Here is an 18,092-nt window from a genome sequence, read left to right as displayed (position 1 = left end):
ACAGATGGATAAAGTCTTTTTGGACCGTTCTATTGAGCTCAATCAGGTACCAAGATGCCTTAGGGTTTTCAAGATCCCTATGGGTATTGATGCCAACTCAGAAGCCTATGGGAACATGCTGGAACTGTTTGACAAGACAGGATTAGATCTGATAAGAATAATTATTAGGGACAACACCAGCAAGCTTGTTAACTTAAAGAACGATTTGGTTACACTCAAAGTATCATTAATGACTTGTTTGATAGTTACAGAAACAGGATTGAGAAGATGAAGACAGACCTTGACAAGTTTGTAAAAACTAGTATGGAAAGAAAACAAAGGAAAATTCAAGGGGATACAAATGAATATAAGGAGAAAAAGGCTTACCCTATGCCAAATACTAAAGAGGGACATAGGGAATTAGACACAAGAAGAGAAACACTTCAGACAGAGGTAGGGGAGGCTGAAGTTGCACAAGTGGACATAGATGAGGGGCCATTTTTTTTAGAGAACCCACCCCCCTTAAGGCGGTCTGATCGATTAAGGAACCGGGACCAACCACAGAATTATCCAGATGAAAGAACACCTCATTGGCAGAATTTCCAAGCAAGAAGAAGAACTGGAGAGGTGGGGGGCAGAGGAGAAACAATTTAAACAAGAATTGGCAGTACAGGTAGGGTGACAACAATTGACAACAAACAACATAGATCACACTATTGACAATATAGAATTGTTATTGGATATTACTGACTATATAGTTGATGTTTCATCGGGTAAGGAAGTCAATGACTCACTGGTTGTTCCCTTTAGTCCAGATAACACGGACAATCATGAAGGTCCATCTATTATTGGTGATGGCTCTTTCAACATTTACAACTATTCAGATTTGATCATTTCTGACAGTCATTTGAGTTTGATGAAAAAAGGATTCTCTTATGCACCTAATTTTAAATATGATATAAGCAAACTTATCATTAATTTGAAACTATACACAAGACAACTAAACCTAAAGCTATACTTTATGAACAAACCTAATGTTGAAAGAGAGATGCAGACTATAAAGTTAAGAGGAGTAGTTTATTTATTCCACCATATCATCCCTTGGTACTAGCTTTTGAATGTCTATGTATCTCCCAGATGAGAAGAGTGACTGAAACAAGGTTGTACACCAACAAAAACCTGACATCTGCAGAAGAATTCTATTTAAAGGAATTTTCAACCAATAGTCAATACAGGGTCATGAAACTGGACAAGGGAGGTCGGGTAGTTATAATGTCAAATACAGACTATTCATGGCACATGCAGAACATATTGCAAGATTCTGACACCTATGAATTGGTGTCTAAATTTGATGTTCAGAGGGCATATACAAAGATTGACTGGCAAGTTTATGATTTCCTCTGCGAGGGAATAATTAACCACGATGAATACACTTATTTGTCAGTAGAACATTCAGTTATGCCCAGTCTGTTTGGTATTCCTAAGATACATAAGGAAATTACAAACCCTCCCTTTAGACCAAATGTGGCAGCCAGAGGATCAAAAACAGAACCCTTGATGGCATATATTGACATTGTTAGCAAAAACACTCTTGATTATATACCACATACACTAAAGGACTCCTGGTATTGTTTGGACTGCCTCAGGACCTTGCTAAAAATGACCCTGGGGAATTTTTGGTTTGTTACAGTTGATATAACAAACTTATTTTCAGTAATACCTCATGACATAGGTTTGGATTGCTTTTCTAGAAGTTTGGCTAAATATAGTCATATTCACCAAGTAAAAAGACGTTTACTGGTTGACAATGCAGATTGTCTTAGAAAACAATTATATTCACTTTGAGGGTGAATTTTACAAACAATGCACGGGAGTAGCAATGGGTGCTAGATGTGCTCCCATTTACGCTCACCTGGTACTAGCTTACTGGGAGGACCAATATGTTTTGACATCTATTTATGCATCCAAAATGATTATTTATTTAAGATTTTTGGATGACATTATTTTTATGGAAGGGTTCTCGAGACGAGCTGGATGACTTCATAGCCTACTTAAACCACACTACAACTTTTTTGAAGTTCACTAGTAAGGTTGACAAAAGCTCGATTGATTTTTTTGGACTTGCACTTATACATTAGAGGTGGGAGGATAGAATCAAGTCTTTTAGGAAAAAGACATATAGTAACACCTTCTTACATTACGAAAACTGTCATCCACATTATGTCAAGAAAAATGCAGTAAAAGGTCAGATGATTAGGTCATCCCGTATAGTACGTGAGGATATTACACTTTTAGAAGAAGTTGACACATTAATTGGTTTATTTGCAGAAAGAGGCTATCCTATGGACTTATTAATATCAACTAAACACAACATTATTCAAAGAAGGGGAACAGACTTTAAAACTATTTTATTAGACAAATCAAGAGACACAGGAAAGGTCTCTGGACACCAACATAAACACAATGACATTCAGACAGGCGTGGTATTGCAGTACAACACCATATCTGGTAAGGTGAAGGAAGTTATTGAAACACACATGGCACACATGTGGCACAACATATTTTCCACAGATATGTTAAATATTTTAGGAAATGACCCAAAATTTATAAATAGCAGGGGTGTAAACATCAAGGAACTTCTGGAGAAAATACCTAAAGCCATTAGTCAAAAACCTGCAAGGATGGCTAAATGTGGGAATTGTAAAGCTTGAAAACATATTAATGACGGTCCTTATGTACAAATTGGTAATTATAAAAGGTCCCTGATGTATCCAGGTTACTGCAATTGTAACACGAATATGGTCATATATGTGGCTACCTGCTTATCCTGCCCAGCATTTTACATTGGAATGACCACAAGAAAACTAAGACAAAGGATACTGGAACACACCAGGGACATAAAAAACAAGAAGTCAACTAATTCTTTATTTACCCACAGTAAGGACTGCACAAATTTTAAGAATTGTTTATTTTTTGTCATTGACAGACTATACACTAAAGATTTTGGTGGAGAGTACAAAAACATGCTTGAAGTTAGAGAATGCCTATGGCAAATCAGATTAGAAGCCAGCATATGGCCTGGCATTATTGATACCTTATCTTTGGCATGTATATTAAAACACAAAGCATTATGATTTTGAAAAGTTTGTAATTTTGCAACAAAGAAATACAAGGGATTTTCAAAGGAAGGATGTTTTGAGACACATTGTATATTGAAAACATTTTTGTGTTGTATGTGTGACAAACTTTTTGACAAGTGAAATTTTGTTGTACCAGCAAGAGTTAACTCTCAAGACAATTGACAACAATTTTATTTTGTTGTACTTGAATGCTCATTGGCTACAATGTTATTTGAATTTCACTCATAAAGGCTTGTTAATATTTTATTAACTGACTCTGAAGATGCCCTAGTCAGGTGAAAGCGCTAAGTCAGTTTATATGTACCTGTTTTCTGTCTCATTAAAGCTGTTGGTGATTTTACTTTTACATCACCAGTATTTTCTTTTTACAAGTTAAAATCTCAATTTTGGACTGCAAATTAATGACCACAAGGGCCTTTTTAAGCCTAGCAATGCATCTCAAAATCTCTGAAAAGTTCTGATATCCTTGATAAGTATAAGCAGGGGTGTGGGAGATGAAACATTTACAAGCAGGGCCCTGGGAGATGACCCACTTACAGGCTGCCTGTGTTGATTAGAGACATAGGTGCCAAACCAGGGATGAATTTCCTGTTACTCATCGAATTGTCCAAGTTGCACTTGAATTGGGTTAGGGAGGAACTCTGCTTTACATGGATGAGGAACCTTTTCCCATAGCTGGGGTAGTCTCTGTCATATGTAGCTGTCTCTCCAGTAGGTCCTATTTATATCACAGCGAGGTTTAAGTCTTTAGACTGGGTAATTTTGGTGCTGTTTGTTTAAAGGTCCATCAGAATGGGGTCTGACAATGCCCTGTACATTAGGCATAGATCACCCCTCAAAAGCCTGTAGGACTCGGAATAAAAGGATAGGGCCTTGAGGCAGTTTGCATAAGAACATTTTGCTTATTCCCCTTATTCTTTTAGTGAGGAACCTCTGTGAATGTTCCAGTTGTTGGATATGGCTGGTTAGGTACATACCAAAGGCGGCACTGTACTCAATGGTAGGTCTGATGAATGCCAAATACAGTGGAACAATGGCTTCCTTGTACTTAGATGCCATACCTTTGATTATAAGTTGTGCAGCATAGAATGATCTCATCACTACTGTAGACACATGATGGTCAAAGGATAGAGTACTGTATATGTGTGTGCCAAATCCCTGACTACTGGGTCCACTCTATGGGGTGTTTTATCAATATGATAGTTACCAAGGGTGGATGGTTTCCCAAAGGATACTATTATGCATTTCATGGCATTTAATTTTAGTCCATGGCTCTGACACCAGTTGTTTTTCTTTGTCAGCCCCTCCTGGAGAACATTTGTGCCAGTGTGGGATTCAAAGACGGCTCCTAATTTGCAATCATCTGCAATTTTAGACAGCCAGAGACCACTGACATTGGCCTTGACTTCAGAGAAGTGAATACCAAAAAGGAGCAGTCCAATGACTGATCCCTGAGGGACTCCACTTGTGATTGGCCTCTGTAGAGGTGGACTCCCCAATTCTATCTTCTTGGGTCCTGTCTGATGAGCAAGGGCACAACTCAACAATTGTCATACTTTGGCATTCTTATTACCTTTGTTTTTCCAAGATGAGTCGGAGAAGAAAGTCTTCTCATGCAAGCACAGCAAAAGGCAACTATTCTTATCAAAACTGTTATTTTATTTTTAATTGCAATATGTACTTAAAATACTAGTGGAATGAGATGATCCATGTAGATCTTCTATGTAACATGCTAAATACTCTGAATATGTAGAATAAAAGGAAATCTTAAATTTAAACTTGGTGTCTGACTCCTTTCAAGTGTATGTATGTATAATTGTCAAAATGAAAAAGACATTTGGTTTCTTAGCTTTACGGTAATTAACGCAGAGATCCACGCAGCTACAGTCATGGAGTTCAACGTCATGATTCAAAACTTTTTGGTAGATCAGTCTCTTATACCTGTTGTTATTCTTCACAGTCTCTTCCTGCTTTAAAACCATCCACTTCTGAATTAGCAGGGAATATGTTTAAACGTCCTGCAGAATTAAAGAATAGCAGGGAATAGGTCTTTTGGCCTTGGTTATGATTACAAAGAATTAAGTTCTCAAACTGGATAGCATTCAGGTTAAAAGAGAGAAAAATATTTGCAAATATGAATTTGTGACAATGAATTAACCTCGGACACAGGTGAGATTTCATGTGAAAAGAAATTGAAAAATGGTTGGCTTTCAAAGTTAGACTTTAGAGGAAGAATAAGTTATGTCTTACCATAAGATTCCATCTGTGTTGTCAATCTTCACTAATCCTTGACAGTGGGCTCGGTTCTGAGCCTCAGAACCAACTCAGCCATTTATTCCAACTCACGCCTTCCAAACTCTCGAGCCAGGAACTACCCATAATGCTCCTCTCAAATTGCCTGAGATCATGTTTGCCCAATATAGTGGAAGACAGACAAGTAGAAATTATAGTCAATATAACAGACACAGTAGTCAGAGACAAGATATGTGTCCTTTATATGAAGCTAGCTATGGAAAATCCGGTCTACTAACAGCCTTGGGTTGGAGGAAGGTGGGTGGGTATGTCAAGGATCAGTGAAGATTGACAACACAGATATAATGTTATGGTAAGACAAAACTTCTTTATCTGATGATGCCAATCTTCACTCGCTCCTTCACAGTGGGACAGAGTCCCCAGGTACTTTAGTCTTGGGTGGTCTCATGGAAGAATATTCCTAAACACCATCAAGCAAAATGACGACCGTCCCCTCGAGACCTGATCCAATTTGTAATGAGTAATAAAGGTATGAGGAGAGGACCAGGTGGCTGCTGCACAAATGTCATCCAAAGATGCTCTGGCATAAAAACTGCAGAAGTTGCCGTTGAATGGGCTTTAATTGGACATGAAAGTTGGAGCCTTCTGGAATGGCAGATGAAAGTAATGCAGTCTCTAAGCCATTTAGTCAAGGTAACTTTTGAAACTGAATTACCAAAACAGAGGGAGAAGAATGCCACAAATAATTGGTCAGATTTTCTAAAATCCTTTGTCCTGTGAAGATAAAAACATAATTGTCTGTGGACATCTAGTAAGTGAAGGGAATACTCCCCTTTATTAGAAAAATTAGGGAAGAAGACTGGCAATTGTAGAGTTTGGTTAATGTTAGATTCTGGTAAAAAAGTTGAATTTGTTCTAAGGGCAACCCTGTCCTTATGAAATATTAAATAGGGAGGTTTGCAGGATAAGGCGTGAAGTTCAGCTACTCTTCTGGCTGATGTAATAGCCACCAAAAATAAAGTTTTCTAAGAGAAATATTTTAAGTCACAAGATGCTGATGGTTCAAAAGGGCTCATAGTAAGGGCCTGAGGAATTAAAGTTAGATTCCAAGGAAAAATGGGTTCCTTAAATGGAGGCCTTGGCATTAGGAGACCCTTTAAAATTGCTGCACAAAGTTTGTGTAAAATTAAAGAAGCACCATTAAGGCCCATATGAAAGTTCAAAATTGCCACTAGGTGAACCTTAATTGCTGAAGCAGAGGAACCAGAGTTATAAAGGATAGCTAGAAAATCCAAGACGTTATGAATAGGATTTGTCTAAGGGTCTAGTCCATTGTCAATGGCCCAGTTAGCAAATTATTTCCATTGACTTTGATATAACTTCCTAGTGGAAGGTTTGTGATGAGCAAGAATAATTTGTCGGGCAGGAGAAGAAAGGGAAGGATGCCTGGCAATCATGGGAATTGGAGAAGCCACACAGTGAACTTAAGATGTTGGAAAATCAGATGAACCATGCCTTCTGGATGAGACAGCAGATCTGGAGCTGAGTCCAGAATCCATGGTTTCTGAAGATGAGGCTAAAGGAAGGGAAACTAAAGTTGTTGAGGCCAGAAGAGGGCAATGAGGATTATTGAATTTTCTATCCTCTTGACTTTCTTTATTAATTGCGATATCAGGGGAGTTGGAGGAAAGGCATAAAGAAGACCAGGAGGCCAGTTATGGAAAAGAGCATCCCTGGGTGATTCCCCCTGAGGAAGGATTAGAGCAAAATACATTCTGCACTTGTTGTTCAGAGGAGCGGCAAAGAGATCACAGCAAGGTTGGCCCTAGGGATGGAAAAGCTTGTTTGCCACTACAGGATTAAAAGACCACTCATGATGCTTGAGAATAGATCTGTTCATCTTGTCCACTATTACATTGGAGCTCCCCGGTTGTTCATTGCCATAAGAAAGTGGTTGGAAGAAGTCACCCATTTCAAATCTCTGAGGGCTGCTCAACACAAGGGGTAAGATTTGGTTCCCACTTGTTTGTTGAGGTACCAGATTATTGACATGTTGTCTGTCTGAATAGCCACTGTTCCTAGAGGTGGGACATCTTGGAATGCTTGCAACGGTAACAGCACTGCCCTCCTCTCTAGAGCATTGATGTGCAAGTTGGCCTCTAGTTGGGACCACATGCCTTGGACTGTCCTTCCCAGATAATGCTCCCCACCCCATCTGGGAAGCATCCGTGGTCACTATGGCTTGGGGCTGCGGAAGAATGAATGGCTAACCCAAGAGAATCTGATCATAGTGGATCCACCATATAAGATCCTGTTTGCAGTGACTGGTAATCAAGATTTCATGAGACATTGGTAGGTGCATCAGAGTCTATTGAGAAGCAAGCAACCATTGCAAAATTTGCATGTGATACCTTGCCAAAGGAACAAGAGTGATTGACACTGCCATAGAGCCTAATGTCTTTAGGACTAGCCTTGCTGGAACCATTTTGTTTCATATAATTTGTCTGACTTGTGATCTGATACACTCAGGTCTTTCTAGAGGGAGTGAGACAATTCCTAAAACAGTGTTTAAATGAGCTGCGATAAATTCTAATTGCTGAGTGGGTTGCAAGCTTGACGTCTTGAAAGTTATGGTTATGCCTAGGGATGTACAGAGGTGTAGAGTGTAGACTCTTGCCTGTTCTAACTGACACCTAGTGGTAGTGGTAAGGAGCCAGACATCAAGGTAAGGAAATACTCAAAACCCTTGCAGTCTGAGATGAGTTGCCACCACTGATATACAGTTGGTGGACACCCTGAGGGCTGTGGTGAGTCCAAAGGGCAGCGCTCTGAATTGGAAATGACTGACTTCCAGCCAGAAGTGCAGATACCGCCTGGAGCTCTTGTCCATTTTTATATGGTAATAAGTATCCTGGAGGTCTACAGAGCACATCCAATCATCTTTTTCTAGGAATGGAAGTCTTGACTGCACCAAGACCATCTGGAATTTGGTTTGCTGAATGGCCTTGTTGAAGTGGCTGAGATCAAAGATGGGTCTTCAGTCCCTCGTTTATTTGGGCACTAAAAAGAACCTTGAGTAAAACCTGGATCCCATTTGGTCTGGTGGGACTTTTTGGATGACTCTTGTGTCTAGCAGTCTGAATTTCTAAAGCTGATGCTTCCCTGTGACTGGGAACTTCTTCTGTGATGTTGAGGGAAATGACAGCAGAATTTTGTAACCTCTGGATATTATTCTCTGCACCCATTTGTCTGTAGTTAATGTTTGCCAGGCAGATTGGTAAAGAGAGAGACATCCCCTGAATGCCTCCAGTGAGGGCATTTGGGCACCCATTCAGGGGTGCTGGTAGGAAGTACCAGAGAAAGATTCTCTGGACCCCTGAGTTTGGGGTCCATTTCTGACCCTGGGTGGCATCTTTCATTACTTCCCCCTCTGCCTCAGGGAAAGTCTTTCCCACATGAATCCTGGAAATGCCCTTTGGATTTTTTAACCATAGTCTCCCACTTCTCTGGAGTAGGGCCTCTGAGGAGTGGAGAAACGTACGCCTATAACAGAAAGGGTCTTAACATCCTTTTCACATCTATCTAAAATGTGTTAAACCTTGGGATCAAAAAGGATAGATCCATCAAATGGAGGGTTGACGAATGATGCTTTGAATGGCTCTGCATAGTCAGACAAGCACACTAAGGGTGCCTTTTAATGGCAATGCCTGAACCTGCTGCTTTATAAGTCCCTTCAGCTGTGTGAGCAATCAGCCTCATGGATGAATTAGAAATTGCATCAAGGGTCGCTAGCTGAGAGGTAACTTTGTCCCATACCCATTCAGCCACTGCTTCTTCGGGGATATCTGAGAGTTCCTCAATCAGAGCCCTCTGTAGTCTTGTAAAGTGCACCATATAATTCAAGGACCTGAGAGCGAAGGTCACTGAAGGATACACATGCTTCCCAAATCTATCCAAAGTCCTAGACTCCTTGTTAGGAGGATGGATAATCGGACTTCCTTCAGCATGTTCCCTCTTTGTGGCCACCGCTATCACCATGGCATCACCAGGTATTTCTTTGGACCAGTGAGGCTCATTCTTAGGGGCTCATAAGATATTATCAGGCCTTTTGGGGATTGGCTCAATGGTGTCGGGCATCTTCCACACCTGCTGAGCGATCAGTTTAATGAGATCATCAGCAGGTGGAGAAATCCAAGAAATAGAGGGCTTGGCACAAAAAGCCTCCAGGTTTACTGACATCTCTGAGAAAGGTCAGATGGATGACCAGCCATCCCTCTGTTTCAGGATTTCTAGGATGTCCCCAAAAGAAACATCATCAAGGGTGACTTGGGGGAACCTTCCCCTTCATCAAAATCAGTATCTTTGGTGAAAGACTCCTCCGGGGAGTCTAAGTGCTTGCTCTTGCACTTCTTCTTCACAGGAACTTCCTCGGGCAGATGATCTGGAGAACTGTCCAAAGATCAAATAACCAAAGTGGGTGTATCCTGGGACTTTTGTGCCCTCTGTCCCAGGGATGAGACAGATGGCAGCTCTGGTCAAGGAGAGGTAGACAGTTGTCCCAACAGGGATGGCAAAGACTGTGAGTCCTCAATGGACAAGGCCTTCTCCGGGATTCGGAAGGCTGCCCCCCCCCCATAGAGGGATGGGAGCCTGGAACTGAAATAGACTCCTTCGGAACCAGGGTCACACCCTGCACAGAGGAGGCATCCACAGAAACAGAAGCCTGTGTCGATGCTACAAAGGCTGAAGCACCAAGGGACATGGACTGCTCTGAAACTAAGGAAACTGATCCATGTACCACAGACCCAACCATAGACCCCCAGGAGCTCTCTGGTGCCAAAAACCCAGAGGAGCTCAAGGCAGCATTCGGAACCAGAGAAGAGGAAGCTACTGGAACTGAAACAATCGGTATCAGGAGTGTTAGAATCGAGGTCTCAGGAGGAAGAATTGGAGGTGTCATAGATTGGCTGGTTCCAACGTCACCTTGGCTAGGAACCGAGAACAATCCTGTGACCATCAGAAGCTGATCCTCCAGTCCCAAAATGTTAGCTTCTGAGAAACTCTTTGTAAATTGGATTGAGGCAGTCGAAGGAGACTTAGGGGATCTCACTTCAAGAAAGGGACTTGGTGGCCTGTCTTTAAATGGATCAAAGGTTGGTGAGTATCCTGTCCTAGGAAACAGAGGCAGCTGTGACTGTTTCGACACTGAGGGTACTGTGGGTATTGAAGAAGTTGCTGTCTGCTCCGATACTGTCTTGGGTGTCAAGTCAGATAAACCTTCCAGTGCCGGACAGTTCCTCGGCACCGAGGTCAGTTTAGAGACCTTCTTGGTTGGTTCTGATGTACTGGGAAGTGAAGAAGGAATTTTCTTGGTGGAGGAAGAACAGGAGGATGAAGATGTGCTAGCTTCAGTCCTAAACCCAGAAATGGCCTCTTCAGAATCAGATTTGAGGAGTCCCTTCAGTACAAGTTTATTTTTCCACTCAGTAAGGGAATGGGTAGAGAATCCATGACAGACTGAGCAATTTTCCTGAAGGTGTAGTTTATCCAGACAATATACACATAATGTGTGCCCATCAGAATTGGGCACCTTACCCTGGCAGTTCTGGCATATTTTGAAACCAGAGGTGCCTTTTGAAGATTTGACAGGAGAGAGTTGTTTTTCAGCCATAATGAAAAAGAGTCGCAACACACACACACACACACACACACACACACACACACACACACACACACACACACACACACACACACACACACACACACACACACACACACACACACACACACACACACACACACACACACACACACACACACACACACACACACACACACACACACACACACACACACACACACACACACACACACACACACACACACACACACACACACACATACACACACACACACACACACACACACACACACACACACACACACACACACACACACACACACACACACACACATAGGAAAGAGATAAAGTGATGAAGATTTTTTTTAACAATTAAAGGGGATAGAAAAGGAAAATATCATCAATAGTAATTTAAGAATACCTAATAAAGGTAATAAAGGACAGGAATGTACCAGCCATGGTACTTAAAGAAACTACCAATGGTAGAAAGAAGAGGAGAAAACACACTCACATGAAGCTACAAGAGGAGCAGGTAGACAGAAAGAAGATTGAAGGAGAAAATTAAGCAAAAAATATAGTGAGATAAGAGTCTTAATAAACTTACATTAGAATCAGCCAAGGCTCAAGAGAAGGACAAACGCATCTGACCTAGGAAGCAGCAAATGAGATCTGAGGTAATTTTAGAGGAGCATTACGAGTAGTGCCTGGTTCAAGAGTTTGGAAGGCGCAAGCTGGAATAAACGGCTGAGTCGGTTCCAAGACTCGGAACCGAGGCCACTGTCAAGGATTGAGTGAAGACTGACAACATCAGATTGCGTGTTAGTATGTTGGGGAACTGAAATCAGCCATTTATATGTTCTTGCAGAACTTTTAAGATGACCCCAAACTTGTTATAAGACCAACAGATAAGGGGAGAGGGATAGTGCTCATGGACAGGGCATATTACTCCCAGAAAATTAAAGCTCCTTTAGACAATGAGGATGCATATGAATCTATTGCAATTACGCAAATGGAAAATATAGAAACTAGAGTAAGGCTTATTCCATGTGCAGCGAAGGAGGGTTGCTTAATAACTGAAGAGCTTTTTAATTATTTGAATGTTATGCATCCTCTCATCCCTATTTTTAAATGTTTACCCAAGGTTCACAAAGGTTGTACTGATCCACCGATGCGCACCATTGTAGCTAGAGATGGCTGGACAACAGAACTAGCATCTATGTATGTTGAGAGCAACCTAAAGGGCTTACTTGGGTTAGTGCCAGCTGTACTGAAGGATTCACAACATTTCCTTAGAGATTTAGGACTGTATAAACGGGTCAGTAACCACGGTGGTTGTTTGACTATGGCATTTTGTTATTTTCATTGTAACGATTTGGTGTGTTTCAGTAGGTTTAGCGTTGCTGCCTTGTTAGACATCCTTTGTTTTATTGCTATTTCAGGTTCATTAATAAATTAGGTTGCTTAGATTTATATTGTCATTGCAGGATAAAAAGCCAGAGTCATACGGCAGTGACATGAAGATATTGGTGGTAATTTCAGTAATGATGTATTCCATCATTTGTTCTCATTGCAGGTGAAAGTGTCCCAGTAACTAAAATGCCTTTGCCTAACACAGATGACAGCATGCCTTGGATGGCTTACAGCAAAGAAGATTACAGGAGACATGTTTTGTTCTGTGGGACTCAAGTCATACAGACTAGACCATCAGGACATTGCCCGGTTAAAGCAGTTGTTATGCGAACAGGTGCTCCATTTTAGTTTGCTAGTGGACATTTTAAATGTAGCCATATAAAAGTTAACCACACAGATGTTTATTCTCCAGTGCAGGTAATGCATGCTGCTTTGATATGCACTTTGTTCTTTCATCTTTTTTATGTGATATGGATAGGAAGTGATGCTTTTCCCTTTTTGCTTTGAAAATATTAACTTTGGTATCAAAGTATGCAAGAACTCTGTCACAGAAGATGGAAAGTGAAATTATGTTTATTAAAGTGTGTGACTAGACTGCAGCTGATGTGTTGTGCCTACCTCTTAGTCTCTCTGTCTGTCTCTCCTTGTGTCTGGTCCCTGTCCTTGCCATTGTCTTTCTTCTATGAAATGCCAGGGACAGATCATACTGAGTGCAGCTCAGTGTCTACCTTTAAGACAGAGAAGGATGACATATCCAAACTACTAGCAAATACTGAACCCAACCCTAGTAACCAGGATGTCTGCTTGGGTTATTGAATACCTTTGATTCAATTATTTGCAGAAAACCTTAGCCATAGGCTATCATTTGGTAAAAAGAGACCATTAGAATTTGATCAAATTGCAAGTAAAAGACTACCATATTTGTTCATTCTGCTTGGCATAAAAAAATGAATTAGCCAGGAGAAGAGAGTTAGGTCCAATCCTGGGTTCATTTTTCTTAAGGATCATACGATATACAAGGCAAATTGACCAGTGGCCACGTGTATCTTACCAATAATTACTTGTATGCTCAACCACTCCTTTCAAGGAAGACAAGGCCTGTAAGTCCCAAAGTAAATTTAAGGGTACCCATCTAGTTATCCAAGCTATGTTTGAAAGAAGGTGGGGCGTCACATTGCTTGGCCTATAAGGAAATCCATTTCCATAGTAGAGGGAGGTGATGGATGATAAACCTATCCAACCATCTGGTTTATGTTGGTTTGAAGTAAGCTGAAATCTTTAATGTGCACATTGCTGCTTTGATACTGTGGATGCATGGCATTTTTTTTTTTGTATAACACTAACCCCTCTTATAATGCAGGTGCTCTAGAAAACAGGCAAACTGAAAAACAAAATAGCAAAACTGGTAAAATAATGAGGAAATGGTTCAATAGTTTCAGTTCCAAAATATGTGATATGACTTTTGTGTTAAGGACACGAGTTGGTTAGAAGAAATGATGGAAAGTTCATTCATTGTTAAAGGCATGAGGGATATCATACTGAATGACCAAGCAGAACAATATGACTAAGGCATGCGGAGAGCCCATGGGATGTTGTAGTGCATGACAGTGCTGGCTGGGGGAAATGAAGATGTGGGTTAGTATGCAACCAGTAGGGGAGATACATTGAAAGAGGGGAAAGGTCCAATGAACTGTCAAAGACTAAGAGAGGGTGGTTTATTGGGCTCACTGGGAGAGCAGGGATTCAGTAATACTAGCTGGTAGGGTCACCAGCAGGGAAAGAGGTAAAACATGGGTAATGAGGGTAAGGAAAACATGAGAATGGTTTGAGATGAGCAAGACATGACAACATGTAGGTGGGGTGCTAGACAAAGGGAGGCGTAATCAGTAGGTAAGATGGAGAGGACAAGCAAGACAGAGCAAATGCATAAGTAGTGGGCAAGGCAGCGTAGATAAAGAAGAGAAATGAACTGTAGAACAGGTGGGAGGGATTCTGGGGTAATATAAGCAAGGAGCAGTGGAAGGGGCAGATTTGGCAATGTAAAGCTGAGCTGTAGAGAGAAGGGTGGTATTGGTGCTGGCAACGTGGTTGTGTTATATTAAAACTTTATATCAGTGGAAACCACTACCCTATTGCTCCTTTTGTTTTATTAGTGTTATTTTGAGCAATATTTTCTCCTTTCGTTGATTCTGTTGAGAGAAGGAACAGAAGGGTGACATGGGGTGACATCGCCAGAAGGATGGCAAGCTTGTTTGAACAGATGACCAGGTGTTGAAGAAGTGACAATGAACATAAGACAGGTAAATTTTGGCTAGAGGGATCGGTGTGTCCTTGATAAGGAATTAATTTACTAGTGATATTATTTTGTTGGAGCAGGGCACACAAGAGGATGTTAATGTAAGTGATCGACCTGGTCTTTAAAGGAAGAGGATGTCCATATATACTGGTCCATTTGGGAACAAATGACTTGGTGGAAAGGACCATTGACAAGGCTAAAGAAGAACCAAAGAAGTTGTAGATTTCTGTGCAGATCTGTGCAGTACACAAATACTCTCAAATGTGCTACCTGTACCAACGGTCAGTAATCTTGAGAGAGATCCAGTCCTCTTGAACCCGGAGTATGAAAAATCATAGAAGAAGATCAAAACAGAAACACTATTTCCTATTGCACAATAGAAGGTGCTCATATACTAGACTACCTATTGTTAGCACTACTGAATATTTGCATAGACTTTGTTCTACCATTTAATAAGGTATGAACTCTTAAATAGGCCTGACATCATGAGGAAAGTCAGTAAGTATAGGATGTGGAAGGCAAACTTTGTTGACAAAAATTATGCTACTATGCATAAATCATCAAAGCTGAGAAATGTGACAGATTCAGGTAGTTCAGCTGCTGACTTACATAGTGAAATAAGAAGTGGTCAAAGAAATGGTTGTTTATTCATTCATTCATTTATTCATTTATTTATTTATTTGACATTTGTTATCCGGGTTGGTCCAACTAACCCAAAAGCCCATTTTTAGTGGAAACCAGAGGAGAAAAACTCCAGTACATTAAAAACAATTATGAACATACATTTAAGATAAAAAATAAGCAATAAGTGGCTGGTAACATGATGGAAACAAAGATGAGACATAAGTTGTTACATAGCATGCCAAATACAGTGAAATACAAAACTGAAACATAACTTAAGGCATATGTTACATAGCATGGAAGAAATACAAAAATCGAAACATACATTTTTACATAGATTGTAGCAGAGAATAAAACATAAATTTTAGTACAGGTTGATGTATCACATACTTGAGTGAAGCAGAGGTACCCCATAGTAGAGAATTCATGAAAGTTAGAGCTGTAAAAAAAATTAAATTGAAAACAGATCCGTGAGTTAGATAGGGGTTAAAGTGCTGCTGGGCCTCTTCCCTTTTGTTTTCCTGCAGGCATCCTTGCACATTGCTATATATGTTTTGTCTCCTTTATGACCTCAGCACATTTCTCTTGCAGATTTCTATGACAAAGAATTCTGCTTCAGAAATGTTACCTCCTTAGGACATGTGACAGAAAACTAAATGTTGTCAAGTGTTGCAGCCAAAAAAATATAAATAAATAAAATAAAATAAATGGTTATAGGAGACATTTATGTGCTCACTGCACTGCTTTCTGAATAATATGCTCTGCATATGGATTGAATGTGAATCATTTGCAACAGTATTTACATAATTCTATATTGTCACTTTGTCTGGTGAAAAAGTGTTCCTAAGATTTTCACCTGCATTCATCCATCCAGTATGATCGTTATAAAATTGTTTTAAACTCTCCCATTAGACATGGGGGGTGTCTGCCAACTGCTCACATAGTTCATTCATTTTCGCTGGCTGTGGCAGACTCCTAATCCATCACACCAAGTACAACTCTTCTTTTCACACTGTCTGTGTTTTTTATGTGATGCTTTCTATTTCCCTCTACCGCCTACTCAACTTATGATGTGAAGAAGTAATGTGAGTGTGTGTGTTTTCATGCTTGCACCTTATCCTACACATATTCCATTTTACCTGACTTACCTGCTGCCAGGATCACTCTATGCAGCAGAATGTCAGATAAACCCCTTGCCAGCACAAACTAACAAAGGCCACTCCTCACTCCCCTGCTAGACCATATAGTTGGCCTCAAAAATCGAAAATCTCAGGCCATCTATCATGGTACTTTTCACACTGACTCATTATTCGATCTTTTGTTCAGCACCATCGTTAATGCATATTACTGCAGTTGCTTCAAGTTGTTGATTGTTTAATTTCCTCTCTGTATACTTTCCATAAACTTTTTATTAAAGATTTTACTTTATTACAGTTATATCATTCAGTCCGTGTATCCAATGTGGCCTCACTTTGCCCTTCATTCATTAGATTTATTCAGGCATTGGAAGAGGACACCATAACACCTTCTATTCATGCATTAGAAAAAGACACCAATAACACCTTGCATTCCATATAACATCTGCACAAATCTCCACTTTTTCACTGCACTGGCCTTCTTTGACACTCATGGCTCTAAGCTTACTGTAGTTTCTAGTCATGTTGTTAGATAACTATTTGATTAGCATGATATGCAAAAAAAAAAAAATTCATAAAACAACCCAACCCCACCAGGTCTACCACCTGTGTTTGAACTTTTAGCAAAGTGATAAATTAAAACAATCAGCAAAACATATACATGTTCTGAAAATGTTTTTTTACTGAAAAAACAGAAGTTGAGTGTGTGTCTTTTGCACACAGATTAAAATATGTATTATGTTTTCTGCATGCAATAGCATGCTGTTAACTCTGCTAATCTAAGCCATTATTAAATGCTCCACTACAAACACCTAAAATGCACATATTTTCTTAGCTGATAAAAAATATTTTATTTGTACAAAAACATAAATAAATGAAAAAACAGTATCATTTGCCTACTCGGACTTTGTAGAATGAACTATTACATTTTTCAGACCTCTTGCTTTAAGAACAGTCTTAAAATGTGTAGCGTCACTGGTAGCTGTCAGATGACAAGCACCTAAGATGACTCAGTGCATACCTGTCAATGTACAGACATGGAAAATACACAAAGGAACTAATCATGGCAAACACTTTCTCTGTAAAAATGGTTAGAAAGCAGTAACATCTTTTGTAGGCATGCATTAAAATGCATACTATTTTACCTTCTCATTTTATGCAAAGTAGCTTTGCACAGAAGAATAGAGCTTTGTAACAGATGAAGCCTATATTGCCCAGATGCTGTTCATACTTCAGTTTTACTGGATATACATCTAACCCTCATTTACCTACAACTGTATTCAAATAGCCTTCAAAACTGTCTTATTTTGGAACCAAATACTCCTGAATAGCACTCTATATGCTGACTGTTTTTTTTTTTTCTTTCCTTGTGAAAAAATCCTTAATCATGTTACCCATAAACAGTTGATATTAAATAATATGCAGTTATTTCATTTACAATTCAGGGCATGCTTATTTTGAGGACTGAGCTGATACTGTTTGCTGAACAAGAATAAACAGTACATGTGAGACAGTAAATAGTTTATGTTAGGGAAAATGCTTTTCACTGCTGCAGTTCTGGTAATTCAGCATTTATTCTGAATGCCCTCTTCAAGCCAAGATGTCAGATTTGTAAA

The 18,092-nt window shown here is 40.0% G+C and overlaps 1 protein-coding gene across 1 annotated transcript in view; it reads left to right on the top strand.

The window, feature by feature from the left end:
- Nucleotides 1-18,092, top strand: part of LOC122800919 (probable cation-transporting ATPase 13A4) — an 846,809-nt gene that overhangs the window by 319,997 nt on the left and 508,720 nt on the right. Inside the window, exon 10 of the mRNA XM_044070278.1 lies at nucleotides 12,587-12,757. Coding sequence (XP_043926213.1) covers nucleotides 12,587-12,757 — 171 coding nt within the window. The remainder of the gene's footprint in view (nucleotides 1-12,586; nucleotides 12,758-18,092) is intronic.

This window comes from Protopterus annectens, chromosome 4.part1 (genome assembly GCF_019279795.1).
Source record: "Protopterus annectens isolate FY-2018-M chromosome 4.part1, PAN1.0, whole genome shotgun sequence".
Classification (NCBI taxonomy): domain Eukaryota; kingdom Metazoa; phylum Chordata; order Ceratodontiformes; family Protopteridae; genus Protopterus; species Protopterus annectens.
The sequence above is the reverse complement of the archived record's forward strand: the minus strand, read 5'-3'. Positions and strand labels throughout refer to the sequence as shown.